Source organism: Callithrix jacchus, chromosome 16, assembly GCF_049354715.1.
Source record: "Callithrix jacchus isolate 240 chromosome 16, calJac240_pri, whole genome shotgun sequence".
Taxonomy (NCBI): Eukaryota; Metazoa; Chordata; class Mammalia; order Primates; family Cebidae; genus Callithrix; species Callithrix jacchus.
The window spans coordinates 96,797,334-96,822,563 of NC_133517.1; the positions used below are offsets into that span (position 1 = coordinate 96,797,334).

The following is a 25,230-nucleotide window of genomic DNA, read 5'->3' on the forward strand; positions in this document are numbered from 1 at the left end:
GTTTTTGACTGATACTTGAGAATCAAGAGAAGTGCATCTCAACTGAGACCTGAATGATGAGTTAGCAGTTAGCCAGGTGAAGACAGTGAAGAGGGTTTTAGCAGAGAAAATAGCGTATGTACAAGCCTGGAGGTGAGTGAGCATAGCAGATCACCTGTGAAGCATCATAAACTTGCACTCCCTTGAGGATTTGAATTCTGGCTTTAAAGTTACAAGAAAAGTCTTACAGAAGCTGATGGATTCTCAGGCATGCTATTTTGTATAATAGGCATCTGATGACTCTAGTACCCATGTTTGATTATAATTTAACTTTAGACCAAAAAAGAATCTGAGAGTTCACTGATTCATTCTTGTTCTAGTGAAAAATATGTAATAACATAATATAAATTTCTAATTTGACTAAATATAATAATTGGAATGAAGCATGGCATAAACAAATAGGAACACCTAGATACAGATTGGCAGGTTTCTCATTACAGTGAACTATTAGGGACTGCTATTAACGAAAACTTTGACTTACTGTTTTATTTTATATTTTCACCCATTCAGAGCTCGTGGCTACTTACTGCTGCAGCAGCTGGCTCTGGAAGTTTATAAAAGGGAAGATATTAATTGCCTTCTTAACATCTCTTTTTCGAATGCTGCCCTACGTGCTAGGGACAGAACTTAAAAAACAGTTGTTAAAGCATGCACTGATTAAGTATTTTAACATTTGACTTCATATACTTCTTAACTCCTCTAAGGAAGAAGCATGATTGTACTGGCAACCCTCCAGGTAACTCCAGAGAATGAAATATTCTATTCTCAAAAACAACAAAAAAGAAATATTCTATTCTCATATTTGGCCAGGCACAGTGGCTCATGCCGGTAATCCCAGCACTTTGGGAAGCCAAGATTGGTGGATCACTTGAGGTCAGGAATTCAAGACCAGCCTGACCAACATGGTGAAACCCCGTGTCTACTAAAAATACAAAAATTAGCTGGGCATGATGGTGCAGGCTTGTAATCCTAGCTACTTGGGAGGCTGAGGCAGGAGGATCGCTTGAGCCTGGCAGGTGGAGGTTGCAGTGAGCTGAGATCATGCTACTGCACTCCAGCCTGGATGACAGAGTTAAAGTTTGTCTCAAAAAAACCAAAAGTTTGTATCTTCATATTCTAGTAATCACTTTTTTTAAAAACTCGGCTTCTTAAAGAACTGTACTTTCCCTCCTTTCTCTTTTTTTTGAGTCGGAGTTTCGCTGTTGTTACCCAGACTGGAGTGCAATGGCATGATCTCGGCTCACCACAGCCTCCGCCTTCTGGGTTCAAGCAATTCTCCTGACTCAGCCTCCCGAGTAGCTGGGACTACAGGCATGCACCACCACACCCAGCTAATTTTTGTATTTTTAGTAGAGACGGGGTTTCACCTTGTTGACCAGGATGGTCTCGATCTCTTGACCTCGTGATCCACCTGCCTTGGCCTCCCAAAGTGCTGGGATTACAGGCTTGAGCCACTGCGCCCGGCCTCCCTCCTTTCTTATGTTCTTTTGCTTATTTGACTTGCTTTTTAAAATCTTTTTCAAAATAATACATGGTTTAAAAAGTCAAATTAGGTTATCATAACAAAACATACTATTATGCCTTCATCCACTTGATTCTTGTTACATCAATACAATCATTTTCAACACTTTCTTTTAGTGTTTACCTTCATATTTCCACATAATTTTATTTCCCTGCCATTTCTTTACTCTCTAACCCCTCACTACTACTACCACCACCTGCATAACCCCTCTTTCTCTGAATTCCTTTTCTCTTCTCCTATATTACGACTATAATTACACCACCATTTGGGAACGAATCAGAATTAGGTGCTGACATTATAAGGACTGTATTGATATTATTACTTTTTCACAGCTGTTATATGTTGTACACTATGATTACACTTTCTTTCTAGTATAACTTTTTCCCTCCAGTTAATAATTGCGTAGTTTTTTCTCTCACTTTTATTTATTTATTTTTGCTTAGTTTTTCTGTATACAGATCCCTGATTCATCTCCCATTATCCACCAGAACTGAAAGTCTCCTCTGTGTAAGTCCACACAAATCAGGTATTCTACCTGTTCCTTCTTTTCCTCAGAGACATCCTTCCTGGGGCCCTTTGCTGTCCTATCCCAACATGGACTGGTTGCTTTCTACTTGAACTATTCTAATGTGTTATTTACCAAAACAAAAACAATTTTAAAAGAAAACTGTTTGATGGTTTTCTCCACTCTTTTGTTTGCTTCTTGTCTACGGCTGCTTTTTCTACAACCACAGAGTTGAGTAGCTGCAACTACATGGCCCACAGTGTCTAGACTATACATTATATTATCTGGTCCTTTCCAGGAAAGGTTTGCTGAACCAAGTTTAAAATAAATGGAAAAATAACCAGTCATAGAAACTTAGATGTAGAATTTAATTTTAACATTTTTCTTTTTATGTTTATTTAACGTTTGTATGTTAAGTGAGACAAGGTCTTTTTTTTTTTTTTCCTAAAAAGGAATGGTCTAGGGAGAGAATTCTGATGGTAAAAAACCTCTTGAAAGCATATAAATCCATGTGCGTCAGAAAGCTCTCCTGGAACTGTGTTGGTATTGCAGTATTGATGCCTCTTGTCCTTTACTACAGGGGGCTGCATTAAATGTTGAGGATGCTGCCACTCGGCTCCAGCTTTTAAATCGCTCAGCTTTAAGATCTGTGCAGGCACAGGCTAGGATACCTGGTTCTCAGAGAGAGCAAGGGTCAACATTTTCTCCCTGGGGAGAAGTTTTGACACCTCTAGCAAGCTCTTCTGTTACTCACTTAAGTAGTAAGCAGGAAGAATATGTTAAGGTGAGTATTTATTATAAGTTATTAGAAATAAATATTTACATAGTTTGAAATAAAGTGCTCCTCTATGTGACACCAGAAGATTTAGTGTGTGTGCTTTCACTGCAGGTTGCCAAAACACTTTTTATTGATGAAGCAATAAAACCTTGCCCAAGGTGCCAATCCCCTGCTAAGTACCAGCCATATAAGAAAAGGGGACTGTGTAGCCGCACAGCCTGTGGTTTTGACTTTTGTGTGTTATGTTTGTGTGCTTATCATGGGTCTGAAGAATGTAGTAGAGGAGCAGCAAAGCCAAGAAATAGAAAAGATGCTGTCCCAGGAAGTGCCCAGAGTAAGCGGAATTTAAAACGCCTCTAAAGAGACTAAATGTAGAAGCACTAACACAGTGTTCTATGTATCTGACTTAAAATTATGAATATTTTGAATACATGCAGATCTTCCCATTAATGATAGGTGATGATTTATTTCCTATTTTGTATATATTATAATCCATGTAATTGTATGTTTTCTTTAAAGTGAGTTTTGAAAAAATTTTATTTTACTATGTCATTTTACCCATTTTAATAACTTGGTGTTTTAAATAAAGATTTTTCATTGTTGTTATATGTATTTTATTGTTGTATGTAACATTTTAAATTTGTGCATTTCATTACTCTGTTGAAATGCTTTTCAATCATTTTTTAAAAAAATAGTTTTTCAAATAATTTTAAAGATTTTGAACTTGAAACAGATGGCCTTGTAGATTTGGAAAATGAGTAATTGGTGGAAATGGAATATAAATAAAATATTTTCAGAAGTTCCATTAAATTTATTCTGTAATTTCAATCTCTGGTTAAGTAAAATTTACTGAATGTTAATAACTAGGAAGATATAAAGAAGAAATTATTGGAAGTATGTGGTTATTCATAATGGGACTCTTAGTTAATATATGCTTATAAGTAACACATTTTAAATAAGTGCTTTTAAAAAATTCTAGAACTATAGGCACAGATTTCATTTATTTAATCTAATCTGGATATTAATATTCTGACAAATTTGGTCTGGTTGGAAAAGACAGATTTAAGTGTGAAGATTTACTAAGTTATTTATAAAGTACCTTTTTCCAAAAATGATTTGAGTTTGCATGTTACATTTATAGAACAGCAGCAAAAAAGAGATACGTTTGTTTGTTTGTTTTGAAGCATGGTCTCTGTCTCCTCAGGCTGGAGTGCAGTCGCATGATCTCACAGGATCTTGGCTCACTGCAAACTCTACCTCCCAGGTTCAATCAGTTCTCCTGCCTTAGCCTCCAGAATAGCTGGGATTACAGGTGCGCACCACCATACCCATCTAATTTTTGTGTGTGTGTGTGTGTGTGTTTTTTAGTAGAGACAGGATTTAACCATGTTGACCAGGCTGGTCTCGAACTCCTGACCACAAATTATCCACTTGCCTCAGCCTCCCAAAATGCTGGGATTACAGGCGTGAGCCACTGCGCCGGGCTAAGAAAGAGATGAGTTCTACTGTTGAACAAATTACTAATACCAGGGCAAAATTTGAAGATAGTTTCATAATTTTTTTGTTTGTGTATGGGTAACTGATGTGTATACATATCTGTGTTCACAATCTGTGCATAGATTTTTTTTTTTTTGAGAGAAGGAAAGAAAAAAAATAAGTAAAGGAGAGGAAGAAAGAGGAAGAGAAAGAGGGAGAGTAAATGGAAATATTGCTTTATTTTGAAAAAAATTGGGTATTAATAATGGCCAATCAATGTTTCATTTAAACTAATGGGTAGGTGTGATGTGGTATTGACAAGAATGTATATTTTGTGTATTTAAAGTGGAGAGCTCTATAAATATTTATTAAGTTTACTTGTTCTGGATCTGAGTTCGAGTCCTTGATATCCTTATTAATTTTCTGTCTCATTGAATCTAAGTCTCGTATCTGGGTATTAGGATCGTTAGCTCTTGTTGTTGCATTGATCCTTTTACCACTATATCTTTGTTGCTTTAAAATCTATTTTATCCGATACAAGAATTGTAACTCCTGCTTTTTATTTATTTATTATTTATTTTTGCTCTCCATTTGGTTGGTAAATCCTTCTCCATCCCTCTGTTTTGAGTCCTTGTGTATCCCTGCATGTGAAACAGGTCTGGATGTAACATGCCATTGGGTTTTGGCTGTGTCTTTTGATTGGGAATTCAGTCAATTTAAATTTAGGGTTACTGCCATTTGATGTTGACTGGCTGTTTTATCCATGTGTTGGTGTAAATTCTTCTTTATGTTGGTGCTCTTTACTTTTTGGTGTATTTTTAGAAAGGCTAATACTGGTTGTTTCTTTCTGTGTGTAATGCTTCTTTCAGAAGCTCCTGTAAAGCAGGCCTGGTGGTAATAAAATCTCTGAGTTCTTGCTTGTTCATAAAAGATTTTATTTTTCCTTCAGTTGTGAAGCTTAGTTTGGCTGGATATGAAATTCTGGGCTGAAGGTTCTGTTCTTTGAGGATGTTGAATATTGGCCCCCACTCTCTTCCAGCCTGTAGAGTTTCTGCCGGGAGATCTGCTGTAAGTCTGATAGGCTTGCCTTTGTGGGTAACCTGACCTTTCTCTCTGGCTGCCCTTAGTATCCTCTCCTTCGTTTCAACCCTGGTGAATCTAACGATTATGTGCCTTGGGGTTGCTCTTCTTGAGGAATATCTTTGTGGCGTTCTCTGTATTACCTGGGGTTGAATGTTGACCTGCTTTGCTAGTTTAGGAAAATTTTCCTGAATAATATCCTGAAGGGTATTTTCCAGCTTGGATTCATTCCCTCCGTCGCATTCAGGTACACCTATCAAACGTAAATTTGGTCTTTTCACATAGTCCCACATTTCCCGGAGACCCTGCTCATTCCTTTTTATCCTTTTTTCTCTAATCTTTTCTTCACATTTTATTTCATTAAGTTGGACTTTGACCTCTGATATCCCTTCTTCTGCTTGAACAATTCGAGTGTTTAAACCTGTGCATACTTCTTGGAGTTCCTGTATTGTATTCTTCAGTTCTATTAATTCACTCATACTCCTCTCTAAGTTGTCTATTCTCAATAGGATTTCATCAAACCTTTTTTCAAAGTTCCTAGTTTCTTTACGTTGGGCTACAACATGTTCTTTTAACTCACAGAAGTTTCTTATCCATTCCCTGAAGCGTGATTCTGTTATTGGGATGCGCTCGTTCTCCATCAAGCCTTGTTCCATTGTTGACGTGAAACTGTGATCATCTTTAGAGGGAGAGGCGTTCTAACTTTGAGTATTCTCAGCTTTTTTACGCTGGTTTCTTCCCATCATTGTAAATTTATCCTCCTGTCTCTTTGAAATTACCAACTTTCAGATTAGGTCTCTTGAGTGGACGTCCAGGTTGTTAGTTCCCAGGGCCAGAGCAGCAGCGTTAAAACTGATGGTGCTTTTCTGCCCAGGATTCTCCTGTCTGGCTTCCTTCTTGTGTCCGTAGTAGGTGACTCTGCCTTCCCGGGGCTCCAAACCTCGGTCAGAAGGGGAACCGGTCCTGTTTACTCTGCGCCGAGCGCTGCCGCGTCGAGGTGCCGGCGGAACCGCTGTGCCGACCACGAGAGTCGCGCTGGCGACTCCTGTGTTTCCACCACTGGGGGATCTTCTGCTCCATGAGCGACCAGACTTTGAAAGTGTGGCGTCCTCTAGTTCTCCGCGCCTTCCCTGAGAGCTGCAATCCCGGGATGTTAGCGATCGGCCATCTTGGATCGTTCTCCTGTGCATAGATTTAAATGTAGCCCTTATTTGCTGTTTTAACAAAGTCGTTTAAAATATGAGTTAGATATAGACATATGTGAGGGAAATCTGTCTGAAATTTTAACTTGTTGCTTACCTTGCTATAAAATTTTGATTAGCTGCTAAATATTAAATTTTCATCTATATCATTTCTAAAAGGAGGCTAAATTATATTTACTCATAAATTTCCTGAGACATCTTTCACATCAGGATCAATTTACTAGTTAACGTTCTTCACTTAGGCTTAACTTTTCTCTATAAGAGAAGTTTGTTTTTAGGAAATTTATTTCAGTTTTGATTCTCTTAATTTATAAATTTGATTATTTGGTTAACTTAATGTAAACCCTCTCTTTATTTATTTATTCTTTTTGAGACAGAGCCTTGCTCTGTCACCCAGGCCGGAGGGCAGTGGCGCAATCGCAGCTCGCTGCAGCCTCTGCCTCCTGGGTTCAAGCGATTCTCCTGCCTCAGCCTCCTGAGTAGCTGGGGTTACAGGAGCCTGCCACTGTGCCCAGCTAATTTTTGTATTTTTTAGTGGAGATGCAGTTTGATCATGTTGGCCAGTCTGGTCATGAACTCTTGACTCATGTGATCTGCCCACCTTGGCCTCCCAAAGTGCTGGAATTACAGATATGAGCCACTGTGCCTGGCCTAAACCCTCTCTTTCTGTGGCTCAGATCAAAGCGTATCTTCATCTGTCGTATGAACAGTATTGCTATTTTATACTGTTGATTTCTGCCTGGCCTAAATGGCATTCCTGCAGTGACTTTCTAGATCTTAAAAATCACAGATCCAGTTCCTTGATATATTTTTAAAAAATGAAATGCAATGTTTTCTATTCAATTTAATGTGTCATTTTAAATACTCACATTTCCCAATATCTTATGAATTTTTATTTTATTACAGAATAATACAAAAGGAAATAGAACCACTTCTTTTACCACTTTACATGTGAAAAATGTCAGTAGTACAATGAAGGAATCTGGAGTAAAGGAATCTGGGATCCTGTTTCTACTCCATCATGAGGCACTTTCTTATTGTCTTGTATATATTGCAGTCATACTGATCTCTTGGTGTTATTATCACTTTTGTCATTTTGTGGCTACCCAGCTGATATGGTTTGATATTTGGAGTGTCCTCTTCTCCAAATCTCAAATTGTATCTCCCAGAATTCCCACATGTTGTGGGAGGGACCCAGGAGGAGGTAGTTGAATCATGGGGGTGAGTCTTTCTTGTGTTATTCTCGGGATGGTGAATAAGTCTCAGGAGATCTGATGGGTTTAACAGGGGTTTCCACTTTTGCTTCTTCATTCCTCATTTTCTCTTCCACTACCATGTAAGAAGTGCCTTTTGCTTCCCGCCATGATTCTGAGACCTCCCAGCCATGTGGAACTTTAAGTCCAATTAAACCTCTTTTTCTCCCCAGTCTCAGATATGTCTTTATCAGCAGCGTGAAAATGGACTAATATAGTAAATCGCTACTGGTAGAGTGGGACATTGCTGAAAAGATACTTAAAAATGTGGAAGCGGCTTTGGAACTGGGTAACAGGCAGAGGTTGGGACAGTTTGGAGGGCTCAGAAGAAGAGAGAAAAATGTGGGAAATTTTGGAGCTTCTTAGAGAGTTGTTGAATGGCTTTGCCCAAATGCTTACAGCAGTATGGACAATAAAGTCGAGGCTGAGGTGGTCTCAGATGGAGATGAGGAACTTATTGAGAACATGAGTAAAGGTGACTCTTACTATGTTTTAGCAAAGAGACTGGTGGCCTTTTGCCCCTGCCCTAGAGATTCATGGAACTTTAAACTTAAGAAACATGATTTAGGGTATCTGGCAGAAGAAATTCCTAAGCAGCAAAGCATTCAAGATATGACTTGGGTTCTGTTAAAGGCATCCAGTTTTATAAAGGAAATGGAGCATAAAAGTTTGGAAAATTTGCAGCCTGACTATGCAATAGAAAAGAAAAACCCATTTTCTGGGGAGAAATTCAAGCTGGCTGCAGAAATTTGCATAATTAGCAAGGAGCCTAATGTTAATCCCTAAGACCATGGGAAAAATGTTTTTAGGCCACGTCAGAGACCTTTTAAGCAGCCGCTCCCATCACAGGCCTGGAGGTCCATGAGGAAAAAGTGATTTTGTGGGCCTGGCCCAGGGTCCCCATGCTGTGTGCAGCCTAGAGAGTCGGTTCCCTGTGTCCCAGCCATGCCAGCTGTGGCTGAAGGGGGCTAATGTACAGTTTGGGCTGTGGCTTCAGGGGATGGAAGCCCCAAGCCTTGGCAGCTTCCATGTGGTGTTGAGCCTGCGGGTGCACAGAAGTCAAGAATTGAGTTTGGGAACCTCCGCCTAGATTTCAGAAGATGTATGAAAATGCCTACATGCCCAGGCAGAAGTTTGCTGCAGAGGCAGGGCCCTCATGGAGAACCGCTGATAGGGCAGTGCAGAAGGGAAATGTGGCATCTGAGCCCCCACGCAGAGTCCTTATTGGGACACTGCCTAGTGGAGCTGTGAAAAAAGGGCCACCATCCCCCAGACCCCAGTATGGTAGATCCACCAACAGCTTGCACCATGTGCCTGGAAAAGATGTAGACATTCAATGCCAGCCCATGAAAGCAGCCAGGAGGGAGGATGTACTCTGCAAAGCCACAGGGGCAGAGCTGCTTAAGACCATGGGAACCTACCTTTTGCATCAGCATGACCTGGATGTGAGACTTGGTATCAGAAGAGATCATTTTGGAGCTTTAAAATTTGGCTCTCCTGCTGGTTTTCAGACTTGCATGGGCCCAGTAACCTCTTTATTTTGGCCAATTTCTCCCATTTGGAACAGTTGTATTTACCCAATACCTGTACTCCCATTGTGTCTATTATCTAGGAAGTGACTAGCTTGCTTTTGATTTTACAGGCTCATAGGCAGAAGGGACTTGCCTTGTCTCCGATGAGACCTTCGACTATGGACTTTTCAGTTAATGCTGAAATGAGTCAAGACTTTGGGGCACTGTTGGGAAGGCATAACTGGTTTTGAAATGTGAGGACATGAGATTCGGAGGGGCCAGGGGTGTAATGATATGGTTTGGTGGTGTCCCCACCCAGATCTTACCTTGAATTCCCACGTGTTGTGGGAATGACCCATGAGTAGGTAATTGAATCACGGGGACAGGTCTTTCCCATGCTATTCTCGTGATAGTGAGTAAGTCTCATGAGACCTGACAGTTTTATCAGGCGTTTCTGCTTTTACAGGTTCATTTTCTCTTGCCACTGCTATGTAAGAAGTGCCTTTTGCCTCCTGCCATGATTCTGAGGCCTCGCCAGCCACATGGAACTATAAGTCCAATTAAATCTCTTTTCCTTCCCAGTCTCAGCTATGTCTTTGTCAGTAGTGTGAAAATGGACTAATACACCAGCCCATTAGAGTGTAATCTTTTATTTCACTTTGGTGGTAAAAAAGATTTTATCACATTTAATTTTAGAAATCAACAATAAATAAGTGGTTCTCTTTACTACAGTTACTGTGAAACAATGGAATTTGATGTTTTTTATATGTCTGGTTTTATTTGGGATTTAAATATTACAATGAAGTAGATACGAATGAAATAGTATAAAGACTGAATGCCCATATTTTAATGATTTTTTAATGAAACCTTCTGAAGAATAAAGATCAGAGTAGAACTTCAAAAGGCATTTCTTTTTGGTGGGTTTTGTATTTGTGATGGGTCAAGAGATACATAGGTTAACTAGAAGAAAATCATACAGTATTTGTGTACAGCTTTGTCGAACAGAGGATCCAGCTACCCAGAAAAAAGTAACACTATTGTTATTGTGTATTTTCATAACTGACTGGACCAGTTATCCCAGCTGTGTACTTCTGTAGCAGCTTGTACATCCTCTGTCATGGCACTTAGTTCACTTTATTAAAATCAGTTGTTAACTTTCTTTCCCTGGAAGCTCTGTGAAGTTCTGGACTATCATGTTTGATTTAAATACCATTGCATCCCTAGCATCTAGCATAGTGCCAGGAAAGTAAAAGGTGCTTGGTAAATAGTTATTGAACTGTTGCTATTTTTGGTGCTATTGGTACTTTCATCCAAGTAAACCATTATAAAATAGTAACCAATTTTATCCTAATAATTTATTAATTTCTTAATATTGAATTTTCAGTGATTAATGCTTTAATACACAAAAAGTGGGATCTAAATGATTTCTTAAATTATATGTAAATATATAGTCATGAATATATTTGGTCTAATCATTCTTTTAGCTGATCTTTCTTAGAACCAGTTAGGGTGTAATGGAAGGATCCTTAGGCTAGAAGGAAAAAAGCTTAGATTGGTCTCCTAAACTACTTACTAGTTATTCCCTTATGCAAGTTACTATTGTTTCTGAGCCTATATCCTTTATCTATAAATAAAAGTTAGGGAAAAGAAAGTTAAAAGGCATGATGTATTGTGAACCCACTCTTGAAACTCTTACACCAATTTGCATTACTACACATTTGGCTGCACGTAAATAGAATCAAGTGAAATAGCATTTGTGGGGATCAAACATAAAACCTTGATAATATTATCATCATACTGAATGAAACTATAAAATCAACTTCTAACCAGCTTGCCAAAAAAGTGTGTGGCTTAGGCTGGGCATGGTGGCTCACACCTATAATCTCAGCACTTTGGGAGGCTGAGACAGAAGGATCGCTTGAGCCCAAGAGTGTGAGACCAGCCTGGGCAGCATAGTGAGACCCTGTCTCTACAAAAACTTTAAAACCTAGCTGGACATGGTGGTATATGCTAGTCCCAGCTACTCAGGAGGCTGAGGTTGGAGGATCACTTGAGCCCAGAAAGCCAAGGTTGAAGTGAGCCATGATCACAGCATTGCACTCCAGCCTAGGAGTGATTAAAAAAAAAAAAAATCACAGAAAGTAGGGGCCAGTATTCTAACAGGCAGTCTACCATTAGTACATAACAAAACTCTTTGTAGAGCTATTGGTAAACTCAGTACACATGTAATTACAATGTCATAGATGGAAAATTGCTTTCCTATTTTAGAAAATAAGTTGGTCTACCTGGGGGGAAAGAATTCTAACTGATGATAATTTTGCTTGAATAAAGTAGTTCCTTAACTCCTGAGTAGCTTCAACAACTGTGTTATTTGAAAATCTAAATGAGTTAAATGAATATGCTATTATCCAAGACCTCAGCTCAAAAGAAAGAGAACTGTTCCGGTTCCAAAGTCTTTATAATCTAAAGACACAGGGCACGAAAACAAGAGTAAGGGTTACTACATTCCAGTTAATGCTACATTCTTATCAGTTTTATATTAATATGTGAGGAAAGCAATGAGAAAAATTCACCAAACATTTATTGATGGATATACTGTGGGCTCCCAAGGAGGTTCCAAAGCAAGAGGAATGATTAAATTTAGCACTTTATTTTTGCATTTTGTTTCACTTCTTAACAGGGATATAAGAAAAGAATAGTATTAATTAAGAGGAAAGCCAATTAATGTTTTACCTTCTGTTGATTTGGGATAATAACCATTAAATCTTTTCTCCCTACGGTCTGTTGCTTTGACAGTCTTGCTAACTGATGGGTAAGATTATTCTTCCTATTTGACTTCTACTTCGTTTCAGGAAAGACAGGTATTTTCTGTTTCTAACTCCATAGTTTAGGGAAAAATGGCCAGAAACTTGTGGCAAATAATATAAATAGAAACAACACTTTAAGAGCTATCTGATAATTTTATACTAGCATTTCTATGGGTACAAGTATGGATTTATATTTATCCTAGCTATTGAAAGACTTAAGTCTTATTATGGATTTCCTGGAAATAAATTAAGGATTGAATTGCTCTTGAGAAAATATTTTGATACTTAGCACTGTGTAAAGCTAAGTTTTTCCATTACCTTTTCTTAGTTTATGACACAAAGCAAAATTATCATAAATGTATGACACAAAAATTTACTGAACCTTTTAAAAATGGTGTCTGTTATGTTCCTGGTTTGCACTACGTTATTATGGCTTCATTTTCAATTATTTCAGTTAAAAATAGTGTACCATATAGAAAATGCTCTAAGTGTTTTTAAGAATTGAAATACCCATTATTTCTATATAGAGAGGGTAATTATTTTAAGGATTGCACGGAACATTCCTCTAGGGGGCACCAAAGACTTATTTATGATGATTTTGGCTTTTTTTTTTTTTTTTTTTTTTTTTCCAAAAAACTATTGTAGTTTTTATATATTTGATGTTGATGTGCTGCGACATTGCCAGATAGGGGAAATGTTCCTCGGGTTAATTTTTAAAGTGTTTACAGAATAAATGTGGGTAATAGTTATTACTTAGAGTTGGTAATTAAAAAGTCTTGCGAGAGTGTGCTATTTTCCTGGAACACCTTATTGGTTTCCCCAGAACACCTGTTGGTGGGCCCCAGTTTGTGCTTTGGCCGTCTGTGTTTACTTGCCCAACAGCTCTGCACTGCTGGCTCCCTCACCGTGGACTGTGGAGCCAGAGGAGTAGAAGGAGCTGTGGAAACCTGGCAGGTGAGTGCTGTTATGAATGGTGGTGGTGTGCTACCAGTGATTTCCCTCTGGTATTCTCATTCCTGCAGAAAGGTAGTGTTCGGTTCAGGTCCTAATCTCATCCTGCCTAGATTACTATAAATGCCTCCTAACATGTTTCTTTCTTCTCATGTTTCAAACATAAGAATCTGAATTTGGTGAGATTCATATTCTCCCTATCTGACTCTCTCCTAAAGGTCCACTGCTTGGTTATTTGTACCAAAATGTGGCCCCAATCATGCTGCTTCCTACTAAAAATGTAGCAGAATTTAGAATCTCCTAATGGTCCTAACTTTCTAGCAATCTTTCCCATCATTCTACTCTATACACTTTGTTCTAGCCAAACTAGATTCCTTGTTTTCTAAACTTCTCATGTGATTTCTGTACTTACTTCCTTCTTTCCGTATTAAATCACAAAAAAATCCTGTGAATCCTTAGTTTCTTTCCATGAATCATTTTCTGATCTCTCCAACAAGATGAGATTTTTTTTTACCTTCATTGAATGTGGTGTTTATTTATACTTTCCTCATGGTATTTCTGGCATGTTGTATTTATGCTAAATTCTTTACTTGTCTTCTACTATTAGCAAGTTCCTTAAGGACTATTTTCTCTTTCTCCTTTCTTTAGCATGGTTTCTCATGCATGACAAAATGTGCAGCAAGTATTAATTGAATTGTTGAAGTAATGATGACTGGTGTCATGTAATATGACAAATTTCATCCAAATCTCAATTTTCTTTACTTTTTCAACTGGTATCATGGGGAACTTGAAATATAGTTGTTTTTGAGAGAGCTAAAATAGAGACACCACCCTCTTCATACTCCCTTTGCTCTCACCCTCCAACTACTTGGAGTTTGGACAGCATTCTATTTTTCTATTCCTCCTTGCCTTTGCCAATGCTGTTTTCCCTCTTGGATTGTTGTTCTCTCCCTGCCCGATGTGTCTTACTCCAACTGGCCTTTGAAGGCTACTCAGGAGTCATTCAACTTATCACCTCCCTGCCATGCCCAGGCTGGTTGTATCTTTTTCCTCAGCACGGCTGGGGCCCTTTATGCTGTGTTATCACAGCATTTATCAGAACTTTTATGTTTTCCGCATTAGACAGTGATTTCCTTTGACCTGTTCTGCGTCCCCAACACTTACTTCGTTTAGTGTCTCAGCACTGAACAGATGTTCAATTTAGCAAAAGCCTTCCCTGCCACCTCTTCTGTGCCCAGTCTAACTTAGGTATACACACAGTGCTATAGGGCAAAGAGGGAGCAACTAAGTCAAACAGTTCTTCCCTATTGTTAAAAATGAGGAAATGTAGGCCAGACGTGGTGGCTCATGACTGTAATCCCAGCACTTTGGGAGGCCAAGGTGGGTGGATTACCTGAGCTCAGGAGTTCGAGACCAGCCTGACCAACATGGTAAAACCCTGTCTCTACTAAAAATACAAAAATTAGCTGGGCATGGTGGCGCATGCCTGTAATCCCAGTTACTCAGGAGGCTGAGGCAGCAGAATTGATTGAACTTGGGAGGCGGAAGTTGGAGTGAGCCAAGTTCATGTCACTGTACTCCAGCCTGGGCAACAGAATGAGACTCTGTCCCTTAAAAAAAAAAAAAAAAAAAAAAATGAGGAGGTGTCAAGGCTGCTGATATAAAAGATGTCATTTTTTTCTTCTTTGCTGTGAGGGATATATAAACTGCTACCTCCCTCCTTGTGTACTGATACAGAGTAGTATTTGCACTCATTTTCCAGTTAATTTGTAAGTACTCTTGAATTGTTTTATAGGTGTGTAAATGTCCCAAGGGCAAGGGCTGTTCTTGCCTCCCTCTAGTGCTCTAGTTTCTGCTACAGGTACTATAATCAGATAGAGACACAGGAAATGTTGACTAAAACAGCTGTATAATCCTGAAACAGTGACACCAATTAAAATATTTATGTTTTTTCTCTTCTTTCCCCTTGCTGTCAGTATGCATACATTTTTTTTATATATCTTTACCATTGGTGGCAAATTTTCAGTTTGGCCAGGCAGGAAACTATATGTCTTACAGATATTATCTCATTATGTTAAGAGCAAACATGTGAGGGTGGTACCATTATTATCTACAATTTCTCTTCCAGAGAAGGAAACCAAGGCTTAGAGGAGCTTAAAAATATGTTCATTTCACTTTAGTAAATTTAGAGCTGGAGTGAAAAAAATGGGAGTTGTTTGATTCCAGATATTTCATCTTGGCTTTCTACCTGCTCATACTGCCCTCATAGCACCCCTCTCCTGCATCAGCCAGACTTTGGTGCTGCTAACCCCTGATTCATTAGGGGTCACTTGCTGTTGATTTGGCCTTGGGTAAGGAGATTGAAAATTCAAGTTATTGGAGTTCTTTTTTTCTGACCACTGATATCTGATTCAGGGATTAAAAGTTGAGATCATTTATTTTGACCAATCTAATATTCTTATGTTTTAATAACATAATCTTTATTACTTTATTAAGTGTGGTCCATTCATTTGACAAATATTTATTGAGCATTTACTGTATTGTGTCAGCCTTTGTTCTAGGTGCTGGGGCTACAGGAGAGACCAACACAGGCCAAAAAAATCCCTTAGAGCTAAAATCCATTTTAAAAAAAGAGAAGAAGAAACAAAGGAAAAGGAGGATAAGAGAAAAAGAAAGTATTCTCTACTAGTGAAAATTACAACATCCTAAAGCAATATTAAGAGTTTTCAAACTTTGATGAGGGAAGGGTTAAAAATTGAATTATCTCATCAGTCTGTGCAAGAAACAAAGTAATGTAATGGAATATATTGACAATTAGAATAAATCTAAACCAGCAGGTCCAGATGGTAATTATCTTGGGTAAGTTAGGAAGTTGCCTAATGAATATATTAAACTAATTATGTTCCTTTTTCAAAAAAAAATTTATGAACTGTTAAGTTAGGAAATAAGGAGAAAAAAGTTGTTGTCCAGTTAAATGTCATAAGGACGTGGGTAGTTGTTATCCAGTATAGATAAGATAGATAATTTGACAAAAGTAAAAATAACCAATGATTATTTTAAAAATGGAAATAAGCAATATATAAAATTTATAACCCACATTTCTAAATCTTTTTACCACATGCAGTTACTTTAGAGATTGGAATGTGGGGCTGGTACCACATCATTCCAGGTGGAGTTGCCATCCAGCTTCTAGGAAAAACACTCTAATGCACTGTCCTGTCATTCTGAGTCATTTGTGTATACAACATTTAAGTATAGTTTAGTTATATAGAAATATATGAAGACAGCCCCAGTGAGAACAGAGGCTATTCATTCAGAGCTTGCTATATATAGCCAGGGAGTCAGCCTCCATCACTTGTATTTTGCAGAGACTCAAATATAGGCAAAGAATTAGGAAATCTTTATAGTGAAAAAAAAAGAGATGATTTCAGGCATGCTCCCATTGGAGGCTGTTAACATTGGAAGATAAAAATGAGAATCTAGTGGGCATCCTATGTGATTGATCTAGGGAACATGCTTGGCTTTTTTTGTTGGTCTTGAGTGGGAAGAGAGGGCAAAATTAGGGAAGCTGGCAGTTACCAACCAAGTCCATGCCATTCTGAGCCTATTGTTGCAAAAGTTGTGGTTTGGCTTCCAAGGCTGACTGCTGCCAGAGTTTTGTTAGACATGGTGTGGCCACTGTCCGTTTGCATATTCAGATTCTCAGCCATATAGATATCCCACTTCTATCAAAAATTAAAATCACAATGATCATATGAATTTTATCTCTTGGTGCTATTTCTGTTCACACTCAGAAAAGTTTAGAACAAGGCTTAAGTTGGACCCTACCACACCAAATTTAAAGAAGGATTGATACCTTAAAATCATTAAACAACAGGTAGAATGCCTGAAAATATGCTCCTGATTGTCAAGGAGATATTAACAGATGCTTACACTAGCCAGCCTCTTAAACAGTACTTGGGAGAATCATTACATAAATTCCTGCAGTTTTTCACCCTAAACAAGCTACATAAAATTCCCCAAACCAAATTAATCCTTGTACTTCAGAAGTCAGCCTTCGTGGTTTTTGGTTTGAGGCTCATATTTGAAACTCTATAATCTTTTTCTCTGTTGATAGCAGCTTAATATGGTATCACTTTTGTCCCACAGCTATATTGGTTTCTCATATCATAGTTTTAGCTGTTTTGCAGGGTGACTGTCTGAGATGTTCTCCAGGATTCCCCAAGCTGAATTTCGGGTGTACAAAAAATCTCTATGTAATACCATCTCAAACAAACCCTTCAAATTTGCTGATTATATGTCCAGATTTAGAATAAACAGAAACTTAATTTCATTTATGTTTATATTTTCATTTCCCATTAAAGACTTTGATTTTAAACTATCTTGGTTTCAACAATGACATGGAAAAAAAAAAAGGCTTTTCTACAGTTTTGGAAAAACTGGCTAGGGGCTGGGTGCAGTGGTTCATGCCAGTAATCCCACCACTTTGGGAGGCTGAGGCAGGTGGATTACTTGAGGTCAGGAGTTAAAGACTGGCCTGGTCAACATGGTGAAATCCTGTCTTTACTAGAAAAAAAAATAGCTGGGCATGGTGGTACATGCCTGTAGTCCCAGGTACTTAGGAGGCTGAGGCAGGAGAATTGCTTGAACTTTAAAGGCGAAGGTTGTAGTGAACGGAGATTGCACTACTGCATTTCAGCCTGGGTGACAGAGCAAGACTCCATCTCATGGAAAAAAAAAAAAGAAAAGAAAAAAACTGGCTAGGGTTTATCATTTGGGGAGCAAAGACAGAATATAATGTGGTATAAGTAAATAGTTCAAGTACTTATTGTGCCTCCCGAGTAGCTGGGATTACAGGCATGTGCCACCATACCCGGCTAATTTTTGTAGCATTAGTAGAGATGGGGTTTCACCATGTTGCCCAGGCTGGTCTTGAACTTCTGACCTCAGGCGATCTGCCTGCCTTGGCCTCCCAAAGTGTTGGGATTACAGGCGTGGGCACTGTGCCTAGCTGAGTTGTGTAACTTAAATGGGTGATCCGAGATATGTCAATTGTATCTCAATGAAGTTGTTACCAAATAAATTACCAAAATACTAGAATAGTTTATAACCTAGGCATTTGGGTTCAAATTACTGTCTTTGTGGTTCTCATGCCATTCTTTAATTTTGTGAGATTGCTTTTAAAGAGAAAGGCCACATCACATAGTGGTCAAAGAGCAAGGGCTTTAGAATCAGACCTGTGGCTTTAGCACTTTCAAGCTATGTACCTTTGAGCAAATTATCTCACCTTTCTAAGTTTCCTAAACTGTAAATTGAGACTAATATCTATCTCTTTGGGCTATTGTTAGGAGCCCATAGCAAATATGTAGTAAGTGTTAGCTACTATTAATGTTAAAACAAATGGACTTCCCATCAGCATGGGCTATCTAAAACAGAGATGAACAAATCCTGCCTGTGAGTAAAGCACCATGCAGAATGATCACAATGGAGAATAACTCCAGAAGTTTGTTTCAACAAAGATCTAGTGAATGGTAGGCACTCTGCAGTGGGTGTGGCGGGGCTGGGAGGAGGTTAAAATAAAGTGTAGCTCCCTCAACCCCTAGAAATGTACTGTCTGGTGGGTGGCACTAGGGGAAGAGGGTGTACCTCTTTGTACCATTGATTTTAATATATTTTTGAGATATGGGTTTGCATCAGGTATTCAAGAGCAAGAGGAGAGACCAATGAAAGGAATTCATGGGAAGGTATACTGCAGGAGATGAGACCCGAGCTGCGTCTTGAATGAGAAAATTTAGCCTGATAAAGGCTGGGAGAGTTTTTCTGGTGGTGTAAACAGCACAAGCAAATGCCTGAAAAGCCCATTTATATGCTGACTCTCAAATTGCTGTCTCCTAAATTCTGGGTTCCTATGTCAAATGTAAGTGAAAATCTTCCATTGGATGACTAATACTTTTTTTCCCCAAGCTTTTAAGTTCAGGGGTACATGTGCAGGATGTGCAGGTTTGTTACATAGATAAATGTGTGCCATGACGGTTTGCTGTACAGATCATCCCATCATCTAGGTGTTAAGCCCAGCATCCATTAGCTGTTTTTCCTGATGCTCTCTCTCCTCCCACTTTCTACCCTCTGACAAGCCCCAGTGTATGTTGTTTCCCCCCATGTGTCCATGTGTTATCAATCAGCTCCCACTTATAAAAGAGGACATGCAGTATTTCTGTTCCTGTGTTCGTTTGCTGAGGATAATGGCTTCCAGCTCCATCTATATCCCTACAAAGGACATGATATTATTCCTTCTTATAGCTGCATAGTATTTCATGGTATACGTGTGCCATATTTTCTTTAGCCAGTCTATCACTGATGGGGATTTAGGTTGGTTCTCTCTTTGCTATTGTGAAGAGTGTCACAGTGAACATATGCATGCATGCGTCTTTATAATAAATGATTTCTATTCCTTTGGGTTTATACCCAGCAATGGGATTGCTGGGTCAAATTGTATTTCTGCATCTAGGTCTTTGAGGAATTGCCACACTGTCTTCAACAATGGTTGAGCTAATTTATACTCCTACCAACAATGTAAAAAGTGTTCCTTTTAGTTCGTAATCTAGTCAACATCTGTTGTTGTTTTTTTCTCCTCCTCGTCCTCCTCCTTCCTGTACTTTAAGTTCTGAGGTACATGTGCAGATCTTACAGGATTGTTGCATAGGTACACACATGCCATGGCGGTTTGCTGTCTCCATCCCCCCATCACCTACATCGGGCATTTCTCCCAGTGTTATCCCAACATACCCAGTGTGTGATGTTCCCCTCCCTGTGCCTATGTGTTCTCATTGTTCAATACCCACCTATGAGTGAGAACTTGCAGTGTTTGGTTTTCTGTTCTTGTGTCAGGTTGCTGAGAATGATGGTTTCCAGATGCATCCATGTCCCTACAAAGGACACGAACTCATTGTTTTTTTTATAGTATTCCATAGTGTATATGTGCCACATTTTCTTTGTCTAGTCTATCATTGATGGGCATTTGGGTTGGTTCCAGGTCTTTGCTGTTGTAAACAGTGCCACAGTGAACATATGTGTGCATGTGTTTTTATAATAGAATGATTTATAATCCTTTGGGTATATACTCAGTAATGGGATTGCTGGGGCAAATGGAATTTCTATTTCTATATCTTTAACGAATCACCACACTGTCTTCCACAATGGATGAACTAATTTACACTCCCAACAGTGTAAAAGTGTTCCTATTTCTCCACATCCTCTCCAGAATCTGTTGCCTCCAGATTTTTTAATAATCACCATTCTAACTGGCATGTGATGGTATCTCAATGTGGTTTTGATTTGCATTTCCCTAATGACCGCTGATGATGAGCATTTTTCATATATTTGTTGGCCTCATAAATGTCTTTTTTTTTTTTTTTTTTTTTTTTTTTGAGACAGAGTTTCACTCTTTTTACCCAGGCTGGAGTGCAATGGCGCGATCTCTGCTCACCACAACCTCTGCCTCCTGGGTTCAGGCAATTCTCCTGCCTCAGCCTCCTGAGTAGCTGGGATTACAGGCACGCGCCACCATGCCCAGCTAATTTTTTGTATCCTTAGTAGAGACGGGGTTTCACCATGTTGACCAGGATGGTCTCGATCTCTTGACCTCATGATCCACCCGCCTCGGCCTCCCAAAGTGCTGGGATTACAGGCTTGAGCCACCGCGCCCGGCCAAATGTCTTCTTTTGAAAAGTGTCTGTTCATATCCTTCACCTACTTTTGAATGGGTTTGTTTGTTTTTTTTTTTCTTGTAAATCTGCTTTAGTTTTTTGTAGATTCTGGATATTAGCTCTTTGTCAGATGGGTAGATTGCAAAATTTTTTCCCATTCTGTTGGTTGCTTGTTCACTCTAATGATTGTTTCTTTTGCTGTGCAGAAACTCTTAAGTTTAATTAGATCCCATTTGTCTCTTTTGGCTTTTGTTGCCAGTGCTTTTGGTGTTTTAGTCATGAAGTCCTTGCCTATGCCTATGTCCTGAATGATACTGCCTAGGTTTTCCTCTAGGGTTTTTATGGTGTTAGGTCTTATGTTTAAATCTCTAATCCTTCTGGAGTTAATTTTAGTGTAAGGTATAAAGAAGGGCTCCAGTTTCAGCTTTCTGTACATGGCTAACCAGTTTTCCCAACATCATTTATTAAACAGGGAATCCTTTCCCCATTGCTTGCTTTTTTCAGGTTTGTCAAAGATCAGATGGTTGTAGATGTGTGGCATTGCTTCTGAGGCCTCTGTTCTGTTCCATTGGTCTATAACTCTGTTTTGGTACCAGTACCATCTTGTTTTGATTACTGTAGCTTTGTAGTATAGTTTGAAGTCAGGTAGCGTGACGGCTCCAGCTTTGTTCTTTTGGCTTTGGATTGTCTTGGCTATGTGGGCTCTCTTTTGGTTCCATATGAAGTTTAAAGTGTTTTTTTTTTTTTTTTCCAGTTCTGTGAAGAAGTTCAATGCTAGCTTGATGGGGATAGCATTGAATCTATAAATTACTTTGGGCAGTATGGCCATTTTCATGATATTGATGCTTCCTAACCATGAGCATGGAATGTTTTTCCATCTGTTTGTGTCCTCTCTTATTTACTTGAGCAGTGGTTTGTAGTTCTCCTTGAAGAGGTCCTTTACATCCTTTGTTAGTTGCATTCTTAGGTATTTTATTCTCTTTGTCTCAATTGTGAATGTTTCTTCTTTTTAATAATCGCCATTCTGACTGGTATGAGATGGGAGATGGTATCTCATTGTGGTTTTGATTTGCATTTCTCTAATGATGAGTGATATCGAGCTTTTTTCATGTTTGTTAACTGCATGTATGTCTTCTTTTGAGAAGTGTTTGTTCATTTCCTTTGCCCCCTTTTTAATGGTGTTGATTTTTTTTTTGTAAATTTGTTTAAGTACCTTGCAGATGCTGAATATTAGATCTTTGTCAGATGGACAGATTGCAGAAACTTTCTCTGATTCTGTAGGTTGTCTGTTCAATCTGATGATAGTTTCCTTTGCTATGCAGAAGCTCTTTAGATACCATTTGTAAATGTTTGCTTTTGTTGAAATTGCTTTTGGTGTTTTAGTCATGAAATCTTTGCCCGTGCCTATGTCCTGAATAGTATTGCCTCGGTTGTCTTCCAGGGTTTTTATAGTTCTGCTATTTTTTCTTTGTTTGTTTTTTGAGATAGAGTCTCACTCTGTTGCCCAGGCTGGAGTGCAGTGGCGTGATCTCGGCTCACTGCAACCTCTGCCTCCTGAGTTCAAGTGATTCTCCTGCCCCAGCTTCCCAAGTAGCTGGTGTTGCAGGCATGCGCCACCATGGCTGGCCAATTTTTGTAGTTTTAGTAGAGACAGGGTTTCACCTGACCAGTTGGCCAGGCTGGTCTCAAACTCCTGACCTCAAGTGATCCACCTGTCTTGGCCTCCCAAAGTGCTGGGATCTCAGACGTGAGCCACCACACCTGGCCAAGTTTTGGATTTTACATTTAAGTCATTAATTCATCTTGAGTTGGCTTTTGTATGTGGTGGAAGGAAGGGGTCCAGTTACAATTTTCTGCATATGACTAGCCAGTTGTCCCAGCACCATTTATTAATTATGGACTCCTTTTCCCATTGCTTGTTTTTGTCAGGTTTTCAACGATCAAATGGTTCTAGATGTTTGGTCTTATTTCTGGGCCCCTATTCTGTTCCATTGGTCTATGTGTTTGTTCTTGTACCAGTATCATGCTTTTTTGGTTACTGTAGCCTTGTAGTATAGTTTGAAGACAGGTATTGTGATGCCTTTAGCTTTGTTATTTTTGGTTAGGATTGTCTTGGCTATTTGGGCTCTTTTTTGGTTTTATAAGAATTTTAAAAGTTTTTTTCTAATTCTGTGAAGAATGTTAATTGTAGTTAAATGTGAATAGCACTGCATGTGTAAATTGCTTTTGGCAGTATGGCAGTTTTCACGATATTGAGTCTTCTTATCCATGAGCATGGAATGTTTTTCCATTTGTTTGGGTCATCTCTGATTTCTTTGAGCAGTGGTTTGTAGTTTTCCTTGAAGAGGTCCTTCACTTCCCTTGTTAGCTATATTCCTAGGTATTTTATTCTTTTTGTGGCCGTTGTGAATGGGAGTTCATTTATGATTTGGTTCTCTGCTTGCTTGGTGGTGGTGTATAAGAATGCTAGTGATTTTTGCACATTGATTTTGTATCCAGAGACTTTGCTGAAGTTGCTTATTGGCTTAAGAAGCTTTTGGGGTGAGACAATGGGGTTTTCTAGATATAGGATCATGTCATCTCCAAACAAGATAGCTTGACTTCTTCTCTTCCTCTTTGAATACTCTTTATTTCTGTCTCTTTCCTGATTGCTCTGGCCAGAACTTCCAATACTGTGTTGAATAGGAGTGGCAAGAGAGGGCACCCTTGTGCTGGTTTTCAAGGAAGATGCTTCTAGCTTCTGCCCATTCAATATAATATTGGCTGTGGGTTTGTCATATATGGCTCTTATTATTTTGAGGCATGTTCATTCAATACCTAGTTTATTAAGAGCTTTTAACATGAAGGGATGTTGAATTTTATTGAAGGCCTTTTCCACATCTATTGAGATAATTATGTAGTTTCTGTTTTTAGTTCTGTTTATCTGATGAATCACATATATTGATTTGTGTATGTTGAACCAACCTTGCATCCCAGGGATGAAGCCTACTTGATTACGGTGGATAAGCTTTTTGATATACTGCTGGATTTGGTTTGCCAGTATTTTATTGAGAATTTTTGCATTGATGCTCACAAGGATATTAGCCTGAAGTTTCCTTTTTTTTGTTGTATCTCTGCCTGGTTTTGGTTTCAGGATGATCCTGGCCTCATAGAACAAGTTATGGAGGAGTCCCTCCATTTCAACTGTTTGGAATAGTATGAGTAGAAATGGTATCAGCTATTCTTTATACCTCTGGGTGGAATTCAGCTGTGAATCTGTTTGGTCCTAGGTATTTTTGTTGTTGTTATTTTTAGGCTATTAATGCCTCAATTTCAGAACTCACTGTTGGTGTATTCACGAATTCAGTTTATTCCTGGTTCAGTCTTGGGAGGATGTATGTGTCTAGGAAGTTATCCATTTCTTTTGAATTTAATAGTTTATGTATGTAGAGGTGTTTATGGGCTTCTCTGATGGTGGTTTGTATTTCTGTGGAGTCAGTGGTGATATCCCCCTTAACATTTCTGATTGTATTTATTTGAATCTTCTCTCTTTTCTTCTATATTAGTCTAGCTAGTGGTCTATTACTTAAAAAAAAAAAAAAAACCCAGCTCCTGGGTTCAGTGATTTTTTTGAAGGGTTTTTCATGTCTCTGTCTCCTTCAATTCAGCTCTGATCTTGGTTATTTCTTGTCTTCGGCTAGCTTTGGGGTTTGTTTGCTCTTGGTTCTCTTGTTCTTTTAGTTGTGATGTTAGATTGTTAACTTGAGATCTTTCAAGCTTTTTGATGTGGGCATTTAGTGCTATACATTTCCCTTTTAACACTGCTTTAGCTGTGTCCCAGAGATTTTGGTATGTTGTAACTTTGTTCTGATTAGTTTCAAAGAACTTTTAGATTTCTGCCTTGATTTAGTTATTTATTCAAGAGTTATTTAGGAACAGGCTGTTCAATTCCCATGTAGTTGTGTGGTTTTGGGTAAATGTCTTGAGCTCTAATTTGATTACCCAGTGGTCTGAGAGACTGTTATGATTTCAGTTATTTTGCATTTTCTGAGGAGTATTTTACTTCTGATTATGTGCTCAAATTTAGAGTAAGTACTGTGTGACAGTGGGAAGAATGTATATTCATTTGTTTTGGGGTGAAGAGTTCTGTAGACAGCTGTCAGGTCCACTTGAACCAGAGCTAAGTTCAGGTCCTGGTTAATTTTCTATCTCAATGATCTAATATTGTCATTAGGGTGTGTTAAAGTCTCCCACTATTATTATATGGGAATTTTTCATCAGAGGTCTCTAAGAACTTGCTTTATGAATCTGGGTGCTCCTGTATTGGGTGCATATATATTTAGGATAGTGTATTAGGTTCTCTAGAGGGATAGAACTAATAGGATGGACATATATATATATATATATATATATATATACAC

General features: G+C 38.7%; 1 protein-coding gene across 14 annotated transcripts in view; it reads left to right on the forward strand.

Annotated features, from left to right (window-relative positions):
• The window catches only part of FBXO43 (F-box protein 43), an 88,329-nt gene extending 67,801 nt beyond the window's left edge, over positions 1–20,528 (forward strand). For 3 of the 14 annotated variants that reach the window (XM_035276621.3, XM_002759355.5, XM_035276620.3), the window contains 2 exons: positions 2,647–2,850; positions 2,956–3,445. In XM_035276621.3, the coding sequence (XP_035132512.3) occupies positions 2,647–2,850; positions 2,956–3,204 (453 nt within the window). In that variant the 3' untranslated portion in view covers positions 3,205–3,445. Of the gene's footprint in view, positions 1–549; positions 1,139–2,004; positions 2,851–2,935; positions 3,446–4,048; positions 4,157–9,832 lie in introns of those variants that run through there. The other 11 variants (XR_008477015.2, XR_004735127.3, XR_004735126.3 and 8 more) reach the window with 11 other exon arrangements.
• The last annotated feature ends 4,702 nt before the right edge of the window (positions 20,529–25,230 follow it).